This window comes from Ciona robusta, chromosome 1 (assembly GCF_009617815.1).
Source record: "Ciona robusta chromosome 1, ASM961781v2".
Lineage (NCBI taxonomy): Eukaryota > Metazoa > Chordata > Ascidiacea > Phlebobranchia > Cionidae > Ciona > Ciona robusta.
The window spans coordinates 7,761,505-7,777,465 of record NC_143235.1 but is presented as its reverse complement, the minus strand read 5'-3'; the positions used below and the strand labels follow the sequence as shown (position 1 = coordinate 7,777,465).

Here is a 15,961-nt window from a genome sequence, read left to right as displayed (position 1 = left end):
TGGAATTTTCCCAACCAAAATCTTCTCCTAAACAAAACATATTGACCAGGGCTATTCCGGCCTAAACATATTCGATCTCATCTGGGCAGAATGCACTGTAGCCTATATAGTAAACAAATAATTATAAGTTCCGTCTTTGGCGTAACACTCGTTTTTATCTAAAATAGCTAGATACATCATGTTTTACTCTAAACATTTTTTTTTGCAATTTTTTTAAGACGTAATTCATATGAAAGAGATGCTATAATTTTCGTCTGTTTAAAAACTTCTTTTTTTGAAACGTACATTTACATTTTCGAAGAACATTTCATCCAAAAAGGGATGAAATCCGGTACACCCGCACGTGGAACGCTATCATCGAAAGGCCAACTTTTCACCAGGAATATCGAAGAGCCAGTTATCGGCAGCCTTCTGTGGAAAACAGTAATTTCTTGCAAGAGCTAATTAGTGGCAAACCGTGGCGGGAAGTTGTCTTGAAAGAAATATTTGAACATGGTTAACATATGTTCTTATAGAACTATAAGCTTATAGGCATCTTGTACTGATTATTCGAAGTTATCTTGGAGTGAATATATTGCAACGTGATAAACAATTACATCAGAAGAAGATGCTTGATTTGAACGCCGATCTTTCGTTCCATGTGTCTACTCTAACACCTTGCAGTGCACGATTGCTGCAGCTGACAGCTTCATTTTTCCATGGTGCATTGAATTACTCTTTTGATCAAATAGGCAAGAGAGAACAATTTTGTTTTAAATTATCATATTCCTACCCAAAGTAGCCTAAAGTTTTCCTACGAAAGCAGCATTCAGACATTTGATGATTATGTTCTACAATCTACAACATGCACGACATACCGTTTCAATAAGTTTTATTACAGTGGTATTTATAAGTGACGTGCTGCGTTCTCGAAACCATGTCAAATTATTGGTACATGGAAAATAATTCGACATTATTTGGCCGAATGTTCAGCTAAAAATACAAAGATTATAATTCATTCCCAAAAGTGGAATAGTGTATCAACGGTTTTATTAAAATGCGGAGACCATTTTCGTTAACAAACCGCCCAGGAGTTCTGTTGCCTTTGCATAACCAATTAAAGAAAAAACAGAATAAATGATACATAGTTTTATTTTCAAAATTATCATATGAATGAGAACGACTGTAAAAATACAGCTGACTACAAATTTCCCGATACCGACTACAGATCTAAAACAACAGTTTAGAAATTTACATAAAAACAAAGTTTCATTTGTTGTTCTTCGGTGACAAAGCCAGCATTGGATAACAAAAGTGTAAAGAATGAAATGTTTATCTCCCCTCAACTGAAAATAAAACAAACTTTGTTACTTCAGGGCAACTAGTTCTGTGAATTCAAACAAGGCTGAATTTGTCCAAAACCTACTCCAAATGTTACACCAATATAACTTACTGTAGGCGGAAATATCGATTTCATCGGGAAGTTCGGTGACATTGACCTCAAAACGATCCTGAACATCGTTTAATGTTTTCGCATCCGTTTCATCGGAGACAAAAGTAATGGCGAGACCTTTTGTACCAAATCTACCAGCTCTTGCAACCTATGCATGTTTGTTAATTATAACATAAACAATCAAGAATATGTATAGATGACTAGGTTTACACTACATATCCGGGCTTCTGAAATTAAATGCACTGAATTTAACCGAAAGCAGCCCAGGTAAACATTTTGTGTAACTTGTTGCAGCCTCATAAAAGTTGAATGGGGTATCCACATAAATATTAAGAATGTGAACAGCAAGAGTTTTAATCATCGGCAAGCAGCAGAAAGCGGTGACTTTCAATACCACTTACTCTGTGCAGGTAAGTATCAGAATCCTCTGGCATGTCATAGTTGAAAACGATGTTCACTCTTTCAATATCCATACCTCGCCCAAATAGGTTTGTAGCAACAAGAATACGTCGTTCAAAGTTCTGAAAACAAATTTATATTTAATTTATTTTGCTTGCTATGAATTCGAATATTATCAGGTATACATTAATGAAGTTCCAATATAAGATATTTTACATTAAGCAAATTTTACCTTAAACAGTTGGTATCTACTGAGTCTTTCTTCTTGGTTCATTGCACGATGTATATCAATCGCAGGAAAGTTTTGTTCTTTTAATAATTGAGCCAAAGCCATGCACCTCTGCACTGACTTCACAAATATCACCACCTTTACAACAGTTACAAATATTGCAAACTTTGATAAAAAAAAATTGTCATATAAACTGGCAACCATTTTTGGACCCTTACCTTACAACAGACAATACACTTTACAATGGAATAAACTTGCTTTACAATATACCATGCCGCCAATAAACAGCAAGTTTATCTATAAGTATAAACAGTTTTAACACATACCTGATTAAACTCCAATGCATCAAGGAGGTCAAACAACTTTCTATTCTTTTCATTGTCTTTCAACTTGACATAATGTTGTTGAAGACCATGCAAGGTGAGCTTTGCTTCATCATCAACATAAACTTCCATTGGCTACAACAAAATCATTTAATTTAATGTGTTAAATACTTTAAGTTAAATTTTGCTCAAACATCTGTTTAATTGTTATTTCCTTGCCCATGATGCAAAACCAAAGTCATTAAACAAATGTAGGACTAGAAATGAAGTTAAAAATTATAAGTTTTACTGTATGTTAGTTTTTATAGCTACATTAATTAGTAATGACAACTGGGAAGTTCCGCTGGCAAGTTGGCAGCAAAGAACATTCGCTTCAATTTTCAATCATCCATTTTCATTCTCCCTCCAACGTATCCACGAAGCTGAAGTCCATCGCCAATTTCACCAATTGAGACGGGGGAGCAATATGTTGGGTGTGTGTGGAGTAAGGGGTAGGTGCGTAAGGTGTTGGTAGGGTTAGGTAGAAGGAAAAGGTTTGTTTGGGTGTGACTTGGTGTATTTTTAGGGAAATTGTATAATATTTGTGAATGTGGTATGATTGAGAATAGATGCATCAAGAAAACTTTCATTTTGGACATCAGAAATTATAACCCAATGACCCCCCTGGACTTTCATCCGAATGACCCCCCGGGACAAGATCATGGTCAAGAATTGATTGCCGAGACATATCAATGATATGTGTTGACTCTATGTTGAAAGAACTAAGCTGCTGCAGGTGCAGACTTTCTAATTACATCTTGCATGAACTTCTTGCACACTGGTCGGATATCTTTGCTGAGCGTGGCACTAAACATCATCACTTGCTTCTCATGGGGAGTAAGACGGAAGATATCTTGAACATCACGTCGCATATCTGTGAATAGGAAAAAAATGTTAATTGCAATTAAATTTAACTAGGGAACCAATTAGTTTTTACTAATTTAATTGTTGAAAAGTATAGTGACCACATAGACACACAAGCTTTATTATGCGGTGGATAGCATTTCAATGATTTTCGAGACAATAAGCACACAATAAGCATTGTATCCAATCATACGCTATATCATGTGACTCTAGTCTCGGTTATTATTTATATAACATTTGAATAACCAATTTTGATAGTTTGAACTACATTACCTAATTGTTCCAACATTTTATCACACTCGTCAAGAATAAAATGTTTGACATTTTTTAAGGTGAGTGATTTTGAGCGAATGAGTGCTAAGAGACGACCAGGTGTACCAACAACAATATGAGGGCAGTTGTTCTTCAACGTTGTTTGATCTTTAGTGATTGGCAAGCCACCGAAAAACACAGCCACCTGTTATAGAAGGTAAACTTTACAAATCCATCCAAACAAATTAACCCCACTCCACCCAGTACAAAAAGTATTAAAATTACCTTAATGGTGGGCATGTACTTGGAGAAACGTTCGTATTCTTTACTGATTTGGAAGGCCAGTTCTCGAGTATGGCACATTACCAACACAGAAACCTGTAAATAAAATGTTAGAACATTTTAATTAAAAAACTATGCAAGTTAACAAACCTGGCCATCCACAGGTTCAAGTTGTTGTAATGTGGCGAGCACAAACACTGCAGTTTTCCCCATACCAGATTTAGCTTGACAGAGCACATCCATACCAAGTACAGCTTGCGGAATGCATTCATTTTGAACTGTTAATATCAAATTTTAAAAATGTTTAAGCAAAAATCAATCAACTGCAGTCTTGTGTTGAAATTTTCCCTTTTATTCGAGAAAGTAATTTTTCTAATCAAATAAACATTATAGCAGGTTGTAAAGAAAAACATTGAATTTTCTAAGAAATCACACAATTTTGTGGATCAGAAAAAATACAAGCATAGGTTGTTAGTATTAATAATATAAAACTTAAATAAAATACACACAAAAATCTATTAATGAATAATATTAATCGAGGATATATCAGCACATTTGAAAAAAAAATTAAGTTTCACACACCTTCTGAAGGATGCTCAAAACCGCAGTCAACAATAGCTCTTAATAACTCTGGTTTCAAAAGAAAATCTCTAAAACCAGAGCTATGTATTGAGACGTATGTTCCCTTGACATCTTTTTTTGCATCTTTTTTATCTGTTGAGATTTCTTGAGTAGTTTCATGTTCTTCTTCGTCGTAGTCAAGTAATTCTTCTGCTTCAGTCATGTTTGTAGTATATTTTCTACGTAATTTAAAGGTTAGCGAAATAGAAGGTTTGTCAAGCGGTAAAATCTTAGATTTTACCTAAATAATATATAATATAATCTACAAAATATATTAAACATAACAGTATTAACAGGAGTTAAAAAAAACTTAAAAATAAAGAATACGTACCGGATTCAGCTAGATAAAAAACGACGTCCACCCACAGATTCAAACCGTTAGAAATGGCGGCTTTCCACACACGCGTCAAAGGATATGACGTAATTTCACATCCGGGTTCGCGGTCACGTGATACCCATGGAAATAATATACGGTGGGGAAATTTAAAAAAGCGGAATTTTTAATTATCCCAAAATAGTTGCATTTTTTGTAAAACACCAAATTAATAACCCATAAACACGGGTAATTCGTTCAAAGTTTGAATCTCTCTGCCTAAACAGAAACATTTTGTACTACATCCTAACAAGAACGGGGACAATTAAAATGTTGACACAGTCAGAGCTATGGTCAGAGCGTTGAGATAAAACACGTTACACATGGCGGGAATTTCATACATTACATATAAACATAGTTTAATAAAACAACTTCTTTATTAAACCATGATATGAATGAGAGACATTAATAAGAGTTACGACGTTGGTTAAAACTAAACTAACCAGACTGTAGAAAATGTTTATATGGATTTGGTTATCACAAAGCGCGGTTCAACTACAGTCGTTAACTCTAAAATAGCAAAAGAATACAAATACTGCCAAACCGGTTTTTATAAACATCGGAAAATACCGACCAACGTCCAAGCATTATGTTAATTATCTATGGTCCAAGCACGTCATAATCACATACGACATGCAGTCACTTTCTTACATATCAATGTAAAGATAATACAGTCAACCCCGCTTAACTGGACCACATCGGGACCAAGCCAAACTGGTCCGATTAAGCGAGGTTGACTGTAGTTCCTTTTCCTTGTTTTTAAATAATGTTTACCTGTCATTAATGCAATATTCGTGATTAAGTGTTAGTTTACTTCTTCCCCAAACAATTTCACTTCATATGTCAACTTTTATTTACTGACAAGTCAATTCGTTTATTATTCAGTTATAAATATACAGCTTTTCAACAGTTTTCCATTTATTACAACTTTCTTGTAGAGTTAAAAAAAGGAAATACAGTTTTACTTTTACCTGGAACATTTCACATTTAGCAAATATAATAGCTGTAAAATAAATTCACTGATTACATAACTAAGGCATGTTCTATCTAAAATTGTAAATGAACAATTCATATGTAATAAAACAGCATATTAAACCACATATAAACATTAAACAATACTAGAATTATTATTTTATATATTTAATTTTAAGTATGGGTATACCATTACTAATATTTCACAGTAACATAAACTCATTGCACAAGACGATAATTAGCATATTGAAAGTACTTGTTGTAAAGGTGTTAAATATTTTAAAGCAATTTTTAAACAGCACTTAATGTACACACACAAAAACTTGTTGTTTTTGTAACAAGTTTTTTGATAAAAGATAAATATAATATAACAGGATACTTTAAATATCTCTACTCAGGTAAGGTTATCTGTACCAATGGCTTACAGACCATTTTTTGAATGTTTTAAAAGGTAGAGATTGGTAAGAGAGATTTACATTACTTGGTAAACTTGAAATTGTTGCTGTTAACATAATTGCAATAATTTCCTTTAGTTATAGCAAGTTTATAATAGGTTTCCATGATCAATGTTGGAACTTAGCGCAAAAATGATTGAAACCCACTTATTTGATTAATTTCTTTTTGTCACAAATAAAATGTCATGTGTAGAAACACTGATGAAAATCTTTACCAATTTCTATTAAACTCAATAAGGCAACATGATAAGAAATTTTATCCCTAATGTGTGAATGCATAGGAAATTTGGTTGGCACTTGGTTGACATACAGATCATGAAAACACTGCCCAAGAGATTCAGCTTATAATGTTCGTACTTTCCTCTAAAATATCATAGATGTAACTCTCATACAAAGATTTGTTATTCCCAAGCAACAGAGTCATGATCCCAACCCCAACCGTCCTCAACCTGGAAAGGTCAATTATATAAACATTACTTAATTCAAATATATTGTTAATTATTTGTATTTTTATCTAAATAACATTATTGTAATACGTGTTTATAAATAGTTTTAAAATTTTATCTCGGGTATTTGAAATTATTTTTATTAAAAAAACATTTACAAATTTAGTTTTAATATTTCACATTTGGTATCATTACAGCTACGACCTAAACACCTACATAAATAACTATTCATCAAACTTACATTCGTATCATCGACAGCATTAAATGCCGTTATAAGACTTCCACGGCCACTATCTACAGATCGAATCTCAGAATTTTCGCCGACATCTGTTCGTTTCTGGAAAGCATTGCCACCAAGGGCTGCACTCAGCGGAGATAAACTTGTTATTTCTGGCTCCATCTCAGCAAAAAAATGCATTTCATTAAGTGGAGGTTTGATGGTTTTTTTCACCGTGATTTCAAACTCTTCACCGAGGCGTGTTGGAGTTGTATGATTGCTCCTTGTGTTTAATGCTTTCTTTGGAATTGAATTGTTTACAGTTGCCGACTGCTTTTGTTTTGACTTTGACTCAGTTGATTTCTTTTTCAGCTGCAACTTGTTGTTTGTTTTTTTAACTGTTTGTGAAAGAGTTTTCTTGGGACTTAAAACAGCCTGTTCTTGATCATTTTGTGTTGAGGATGTTGCTGAAACTTCTGCTTTTGGAAGAAGTTCATTATTTTCATCTTCATTAGGCCATGGTGACTTTTCCTTTGGCAACTCAGGAGGTTCTATTTTATCTGGGGTTTCAAGATCAGGCCACTCATCGTGAGCTTCATCATCAGAACTTGCCCATTTCTCAACTTCAGGTTCCCTCACAACTTGTTGATTCTCTTTCACAATAAGCGTCTGTTTCCTCTCAACTGCTGCAGTAATGTCTTTAGTGGGAAGTGTTGTATGTGGAACTCTGTCCAAGGATACCTGAAAAACAAATGGTTTGGTAATAAACTCTAAAATGCTAAGTATACAATGTTGTAGGTGTTACTTAAGCATAAGTGAACAACAAAGTGTCTGCTAACTAGTTGTTATAAATGTGATTGCCAACTAATTTTTAAATAACTAAAGCTCTGATCTATATCTATGAACTAAACCTTTGACCAACTTGATGAAATAATACAAATTGTCAACCTTTGAATGATTTTCAATGGAAGAAGCCATCTCTCTCTGTTTCCTTTGAACTTCTTCTTCAGATGTTGAATGCTTCTCCGACCTCATTTTTGCAAGCTCCAGAAGAGTAAGTTTTCTTTCTTTTTTCTTTTCCTCTTGTTTTCGAACCAATTTCTTCCTTGGTGGAAGTTTCACTTCAAACGCCAAAGATTGACTCTCGTTCAAAGCTCGGCCATCAAACTGAGAAATTTAATGCAATTCAATTTTAACTGTTAAACAAGCAAACTAAGTGTTAAAACTAAAACAAAATAATTTTAAAAATAAACAAGCTAATCGAATTTAAAACACACTTTAGGAACGCCGTGACTGAATATTTTTTCTCTTTCTTCACCAACAATGACATCTCCACCAACCACAGGCACGGCATCAGCAAGTGCTCGGAGACTTCCTTGTACAAGCTGGTTGTTGCTGTCACTTAAACCCAACAGTATCTGTAAATTATACCTTGTTTATATAGAATACTTTAGCAGGACAAAATTTAAAAAAAATGTTAAAAAAAGACATAAAAAATATTCTAAATAACTAAAATTTTTCAAGAAAAAAAAAAGGATTTTACCAGCAAAATAATGGCAGAATATAAAATAAGACTCACAGTTTTATACAAAAGCCGGTGCTACAGTAATAGTTAAAATCACGACATAATTAGCCAAGTTACATTTATCAATTTAACAATAATAATCCAGTAACATAGCAAAAAGAAAACTACTCACTTCAGGTAACACTACATTGTTTAAAACAGATTTTTCAAAAAGATGAACATATTTAGAGAAATTCTCCACCAGAATCATTCGAACATGGATGAGACGAGATTGGAATAATTCAACAATCTTAGGAATAACGTGACGAGCGAAGGTACTTTCAGGTAAGACTCCACCCTGCCCATCTGAATTTAAATTATTAGTAAGGTCTGCTATATGTTGTTATTTATGAGTTTATAACAAGATGTAATATGTAAAGCCTATACTCATAGGCGTAAAGTTTTACTAAACGTTAGGGTTGCAAAAACCAGAAAAAAACAAAGTCTTCGCGCCTACGGTTTGCAACTCTTTGTTTTCGGTTTGCAACCCTTTAAATATGTGCTTTGTAAACGCTCATACAAACGAAAATGTATTCAGAATTACTTAGGGATGAGACAAATTAAAATTACGCAGGTTCGGCAAGTCCGTGTAATGAGAAACGGTCGAATCCGATATTTATATACAATGTTTTCCTCAGGCAAGCAGAATGTTTATTACGAAATAGTAGGGATTCACACGTGGATTCATTGCATCATAATAGCGGTTGTTTGAACCTGGCAATTGATTACGACATAATAGTAATTCACACGTTGATCATTTACGTCATAATAGTGATTCACACGTGAATTATTTAGCAAACAGGAGTTTAAATACCAGTTGAACGCACTTGTGTAGTGAATGACGCATTGGTATTAACATATTTTAATGTAAAAGAAGTTTGTTCGCAGAAATAATGGCGTCTTCGTTTGGTCGAACTTAATTACTTACGCATTATTAGTCCGAAGAAAATCAAAGGGTTGCTAGGCAACCCCGTAACTTTACGCCAGTGCCTATACTACTAGAATCTAGATAGTGCTTAATCGTGACATTGAAAAAATTAAAGTGTAGTTTGATTTAGCCTGTATAGTATTTTTAATACCATTATCATTATATCAATTTGCATTTACTAAACTAAATATGGTGAGTTTAGTCTATCTATATTCTGTACACATGCGCACCTATGATGCATGTACACAGAAATGGATGTTGGTTGAAAGCAAGTATGAAATGATGCACTAGGACTAAGTACACTGAGTTTGAATACAGATATATATTTCATAAACAGAAATAATTCAATAAACTCATATGTATTATCCTTACAATCAACAGTGTAACAAGTTTGATTAAAAAAAGTTAATTCAATGTCAAACCTTTAGGTTTTTTTGTAACTGTTTCTCCAACAGGACAAAGAATATGTTGTATGACATGTTTGACTGCATATTGATCCGACAATATAACTGGTGTTAGAAGTAGAGGTATAATTCTCTTTGCTACCACCTCGGCAAATATATGACTATCTTTTAACTTCAGTAAGAGCATTCTGTGTGAAGAACAAAAAAGTTTTTTCATAAAACAATCAATATAGATTTTTTACAAAAATATGACAAAATCAAGTAATATAAATGAGCAGGCCACTTGGTTTTATTTTATGAATTTGTTACATTTCAAATCATATCTAGTGTCTACCGTATCTGTAAAAGTCGGCGCGTAAGTAAAAAAGGTTGAAAACATAAACAGCATATGAGCATTTATTTTAACTAAATGAGTCCGGAAGTAAACTTACTGAAAGAATTCCTCTTTTTCCCGAGCACTTTTTAATGTCACAGACTGAAGAAAGTTGACAATATTAATATAAGTTGAATGTAGTATCGGCATTGAGATAACTTCAGTCATGGTTGGACGATTCTCATAATCCGAACGAATAATATCTTCGATGTGTTCCGATACTTTTGCCTGGTGATAAAAATCAATATTTTAAACATATATTTGTTCATTATTTTTTACCAGTATTTTGCACATTAAGTGGTACTACAAATAAATAAATTTAGATACTTCGATGTTGTTGTTTTATATCCTTATGTTACTCGTATGATAAGATTTTAAAGAACACATAGAGCATAAAGTGCTCATGTACTGCATGCTTACTAAGTTTACAACTTGACACAATTGTGTCATAATTTTAATTATTTAATAATCTGGAATCATTACAAAGTCCTCAATAAACCTCAATTAATGCTATTGAACATCAAATTATCAACATGCAGTCACTATCATAACATAACTTTAATAATGTTTAAGTCAATACTTGCTTGCGTACTTTAGTAAGTAAAGTGGCAAATCTGAGTTGATCTGCATAATGTTGAAGTAGAATACCGAATGCATACACATCTCTGCAATGAGCATGTTCATTCTTGTGAGGAAGCTTTAGTTTGTTTCCTTGGGCCTGTTGCAAACATATGGTCAAACTTATTACTTTGACCCTTTGACAGCAAAGTACAGAAAACCTTTAACAAAACAGTCGTTATCTACACTCTACACATCTACTTAATTTTTTTAACTAAAGCAAACATATTGGCTGAAACATTTCTATTAACAATTCTCCTGCATCTCGATCTCGGTAATTTAACAATTAACATGATTACCTCAATATATTATTATGTTTAATATTTATACAGAAAAAAATTGTAACCAACAACAGTACATTTCACCAAAAATATGTCTGTACCACTTGAAGCTTGTATACCTGTTCCTCTGGTGGTATGATTGAATTTGATTTATACGCAACTTTCATTTGTTCTTCATTTGCCTCAGCAAAAGGACAAGCATGTTCAAAATCACCCAATTTCCAAACACCATCTTTAGTGACATATATACTTTCAAATCTCACGTTGTTATGAGATACATTGGCCTGTAGAAATATGAAGTTTTGTTTAACACTTGACTTCTTAATTATGATGACTAATGTTTACTATATTATAACACCAACATGCTAAAGTACTGAGTGAGCACTTGTCTGACAGCATATACTCAAAAGTTCCTACAAACAACAAGAACAGCACAAACAAAATTAATACATGTGTAATTTATACCACAACAATTATTAATTCTCTATATTATGCAAATGCTGTTGCGACTTGCAATTGTTGCAAAGGCCATACAACATTCTGTTTATGTTTTAATTTTTAAAAGGCACTTTTAGTCATTTTAAATAATGAACTATACTTGAGCTTGGCTAGAGTAACCTATAAAGGTGGCTGTATACAAATTAATTTCTGGCAAACTGTTATACTGCATGCAGGGGCGCAACCAGGGGGGCTGTTTTGCTGTCATGACAGCCCCCTTTTCCGCAGACACGCACGCAGCCAGAAAGTGCTAAGACGCACACACACGCGTTGCATTCAATATTACATTCCTTCGCTTAAAATTGGAATAAATTTTCGTTCAATAGTTACTTCACTCGTCCTATTGCAACGTAACTATTAATTATGACGTTTCATAATATAACAATCGGGAGGAATATGCCCACTGCCCAACCAACCACGGGATCGAAACATCGTGTATGAGCGTCACATTTTTACGCTCTGCGCCGGCGTAGGATATAAAGAAAGACGCATGCGGTAGCATACATTCTACACCTAACAAAGGAAGCAATCGTTGTGAATTTATTCTCGTGAAAAGTGACGTAATGAAACTCTGGTTCTCGTGCGGTGCCAACAAGCGATGTTTTTTGGCTTCTGTCCAAGCTCGGCCGGGACGATACTTTGTAATATCATATTACAATTTCTGTTTGCTATAATTTACTGATAGCGTCACTTCTCGCTCTCATATTTCCACCAATTAAAATTCACATAATTGCGGTTTATCTGTATTTAAACCAGTGGTTCCCAAACTTTATCTACTCGCGTACCACTTTATGGTTCATGCAGCGTTCTCGTACCACCTGCATACTAAACTACTGAAGGCTCGTGAACAAATAATTTTAAATATTGAAATTAGAAACCGCACGCATACGTGTTTTTTTCGGCGGGAATTCGCAACATAAACGTGGCATTGCCTTTCTCAAAGTTGCTTGTAAAATAAATGTAATTTGCCAATTAAACAAGGTAACAGGCGGTAATAAACAACCTAAATATGTTCCAGAACGGACCAGAAGTATAGCACTGCTGTATATTTACGATGTTTTCCTCAGTCAAGCAGCATATTTATTACGAAATAGGGATTCACACGTGGATTCATTGCATCATAATAACAATTGTTTGACCTGGCAATTGATTGCAACATAATAGCAATTCACACGTTGATTATTGCGTCATAATAGCGATTGTCCCCTTGAATATTTAGCTTGCGGGTGCTTGAATGCAGGTTGGATATTTGCCCTTTTACGTATGCGCATAATGGAAGCGAATAAAACACGATTGTTTACCAACAATCTCGTTAGTGATGTAACAATCGTAATGGTTTATCAAAGGTATTCTGACGTAAATAATCGTTACATTATCCACGATGAATATGCGTAAAAGTGTCACCAATGTTTCATCTGTTTATACTAATTTAGATCTTTTTAGTGATGTAGTGTTTTTAGTTTACCGCGTAAAATAGAATATATATTAGTGTGCACAACCAATAAAGGAGGTGTTTTATCGCGTCAGAGATAACCGTTGACTGGACGTAAATATGACAGCCCCCTTTTGAACGCGCTGGTTGCGCCACTGACTGCATGTGAAATTTTGTTAAAAAGTGTTTATATGCATCAAGTCACTTTAAATGTGATATTCCATTAATCTTACCTTATCATGCATAAACTGCAAAGCAAGTGCAATATCATACAAGCCACTGCATATCTCATTAGCATCTAAATCATCAATGGTGGAGATGGGTGAAGCAAGCTCAGTAATAAGATGAATCTCCGATTCCACAGGAATACATCCAACAAAACGAAGAATGTTCGGGTGTCTTAAAACTCTCAGATGCTGAAAAAAATTAAATAAAACCGTTTTAAACTATGGGTGTTTAATAAAACTACAACTTTGGAGCAGTATCAGACATTTTATGTGGAAGTGACACACACGAATCTTCAGGACAGAAAATTAGAATTTAACATACAGATTATATGATTGTAAATATGCACTCCTGAATTTGTAATTGTTGTAAACAGCCTCAAAGTCAGAGTTATGTGTGTCACAGCTTTATGCATTAAATATTTACGCATTTGTGTCATTTTGGCTGTGCATTCTCTGGTAAATCGTACACAGTAACATTGTTTATACAATCATGAAAGTTAGGTCTGCAAACTTAAACCCACAGAACTCAAGAATTTTTTATTACTAGAAAATTACTTTGGCACAAAGATCTAGGGGACAAGGGCTTTTGTTTTTTCTCCACACTTTAGTGAACACATTGACGGAGTCTCCATTAGCAAGAGTTCCATGACGAATCAACAGTTTTCCCTTTGAAGTTTTCTTTCCGTCATAACCTTCGTATGCTTTATTGAACTTACAGTCGGCAAATATTTCTTCATCGTTTGAACCATAATACCAATCCCATGCCGCGTTCCACATAATAATTAAGTGTACCAAAAAAAGCAAAACTCTATAAACTGATATTACACGAAAATTGTTAAACCAAGGTACTTCTAATGAATAGTATGTACACGAAACACATATCCAATCCACCATTCTTGGTACTTTAAACTTTGAGTTTGAAAACATACCAAGAGAGCAAATGTTAAATGAGTAAGCACAAATACAGTCTATTCTTTGTGGGTGAGGACCCTGTCAAGGTCAAGAACCTGGGTTTAGACCACATTTGGCCCGTTATCCCAACACCCGAGAAGTCTATTTGTTCATGCGACCGGTGCCGCTTCATCTCAGACTCCATCGACAATTGACAACACATGCAGTCCCCAACTCTATTCGTGACACACAGTCCAACTACTTCCATACAAAACACGATCCAGCCAACTCCATCCACCTCGAGTCATGAACTAAATCTCGTGGTATAGGTCCTAAATTAAGTCTTGTGGCAGATCTTGGACCAAGTCTGCGACTCATGCCATCAATTCTTGACATCAACTTTTGCGACACCGCATCGCAGTCGGGCACGTATTTTTGCACCAGTTTTTTATCCCGTGTGCTTATTACGAGTTACCACAGTTTCAGCTTTTTTGTGTGTATTTTTTGCTCTGATATTGCTTATAATTTGGACAACTCATTAGTGACCGCTGGGTTGGAGCAATTTCCGTTAAGTGTCTTGCACAAGGACACATACTCCGATCAGCGTTAGTACCGCCGTCGAGCATCAAGGACACTTTGGTTCCGATGCAGGGGCCTAAACCACTGAGCCACGGCGCCGGACTGCAACAAATACAGTCAGAGTAATAGGTTTTTTTTATTTCTTTCAGTACAGAAAGTTAAAAATAAAGACTGCGTGTAAACATATTTATTTAGCGATTCGCACAATATATAGTAGAATGGGGAAAGATGGGACAGCTTTGGCACATAATATGCGAATATCCTGATCGTGTTTTAAATAATTAACAACGGTCTATAGGAGTTTTGAGCATATAGTTTTACAATTCTTTGAATGTTCCTTGTTTACTACAACATGGGACGGAAAAATAGAGAGAAATAGAGTTAAAAGGTGTCCCAACTTCCCCCATCCCACTATAGGTGTAATTTTACCAATTTAAAAACACACGATAATACGGGCCAGTTTAAATCCTTGTTAATTTTGATTGATAAGCGATTTTATTATTAGAAATACACTACGTAAATACCACGGAGTATTACAAATTTTAAAATAATGTTAAAACATTCATTTCTTGCCCTACTAAAATAGCTTTTAACATTACCTTCAGTATACTAATATATATATTATTGTAAGAATAATTAATAGGACACAAGGAATTGGTACAGATCCTGGTGCTGTGAACGATAATGAATGAATGAATGTAACTTACTTTATCCTCGCGTGGCCGGAAAACGACAGTCGTTATTACACGGGTTTAACACCTCGTGCCAGCTTACCAGTTACCATGTATGTTACTTTGTGGATGATTATTTTTTTTAGATTTTTTCATTTTTTTATGTATGGCTGATAATTTGGACAACCCATTAGTGACCACTGGGTTGGAGCAGTTGTCGTTAAGTGTCTTGCCCAAGTAGGACACATACGCCCACAATGGTAGCAGCGACGAGCCTTGAACCCATTACCTAATGGTTACAGGCAGGCGCGCTAACCACTACACCACGGCGCCGGACAAATAATGGGTAATCCTTAACGCAATTGATAAATATTGCATATCCTATACATGCATATAAACTTGTAATAACAGAAAATTGACAATAAGTACAGTAGGTATCAAAAAAGTTGACATATGTGCTACAAATTTGGTTTCGTTACACAATTTTTCGCACAACCTCTTTTCATAGCTTATCTCCAAGTACCTGTGACTGAATGCAAATGTATTTTCTATATATTACCTTGTTAATATATTAGTAGATTACACTTGAAT

The 15,961-nt window shown here is 34.5% G+C and overlaps 2 protein-coding genes across 2 annotated transcripts; both read right to left on the bottom strand.

Moving 5' to 3' along the window:
* Nucleotides 1-1,113: 1,113 nt before the first annotated feature.
* On the bottom strand, nt 1,114-4,919 carry LOC149742477 (spliceosome RNA helicase DDX39B). Its single transcript, XM_089886097.1, has 11 exons — nt 4,773-4,919; nt 4,403-4,620; nt 3,971-4,098; nt 3,824-3,916; nt 3,560-3,743; nt 3,178-3,296; nt 2,387-2,518; nt 2,064-2,198; nt 1,834-1,953; nt 1,433-1,580; nt 1,114-1,325 (listed from the first exon to the last, which is right to left on the bottom strand). Exons 2-11 carry the CDS (start codon nt 4,602-4,604, stop codon nt 1,312-1,314), a joined length of 1,275 nt encoding a protein of 424 aa, XP_089742223.1. The 5' UTR covers nt 4,605-4,620; nt 4,773-4,919; the 3' UTR covers nt 1,114-1,311.
* A 730-nt stretch (nt 4,920-5,649) lies between these two features.
* On the bottom strand, nt 5,650-14,509 carry LOC149742476 (uncharacterized). The gene is made up of 11 exons (XM_089886023.1): nt 13,785-14,509; nt 13,236-13,418; nt 11,192-11,356; nt 10,766-10,891; nt 10,232-10,401; nt 9,819-9,988; nt 8,602-8,774; nt 8,182-8,322; nt 7,853-8,071; nt 6,929-7,645; nt 5,650-6,690 (listed from the first exon to the last, which is right to left on the bottom strand). Exons 1-11 carry the CDS (start codon nt 14,154-14,156, stop codon nt 6,643-6,645), a joined length of 2,484 nt encoding a protein of 827 aa, XP_089742149.1. The 5' UTR covers nt 14,157-14,509; the 3' UTR covers nt 5,650-6,642.
* Between the last annotated feature and the right edge of the window lie 1,452 nt (nt 14,510-15,961).

What these genes read in the sequence shown, in the direction of transcription:
- LOC149742476 (XM_089886023.1), bottom strand. Translation starts at nt 14,156, where the DNA reads ATGTTTTCAAACTCAAAGTTTAAAGTACCAAGAATGGTGGATTGGATA. An exon ending in TCATACCACCAGAGGAACAG is followed by an intron (nt 10,892 to 11,191) that starts GTATACAAGCTT and finishes TGTTTGCAACAG; the next exon opens with GCCCAAGGAAACAAACTAAA. An exon ending in TTGCCACTTTACTTACTAAA is followed by an intron (nt 10,402 to 10,765) that starts GTACGCAAGCAA and finishes TTTTATCACCAG; the next exon opens with GCAAAAGTATCGGAACACAT.
- LOC149742477 (XM_089886097.1), bottom strand. Translation starts at nt 4,604, where the DNA reads ATGACTGAAGCAGAAGAATTACTTGACTACGACGAAGAAGAACATGAA. An exon ending in TTTTGAGCATCCTTCAGAAG is followed by an intron (nt 4,099 to 4,402) that starts GTGTGTGAAACT and finishes TGATATTAACAG; the next exon opens with TTCAAAATGAATGCATTCCG. An exon ending in AGTACATGCCCACCATTAAG is followed by an intron (nt 3,744 to 3,823) that starts GTAATTTTAATA and finishes CTTCTATAACAG; the next exon opens with GTGGCTGTGTTTTTCGGTGG.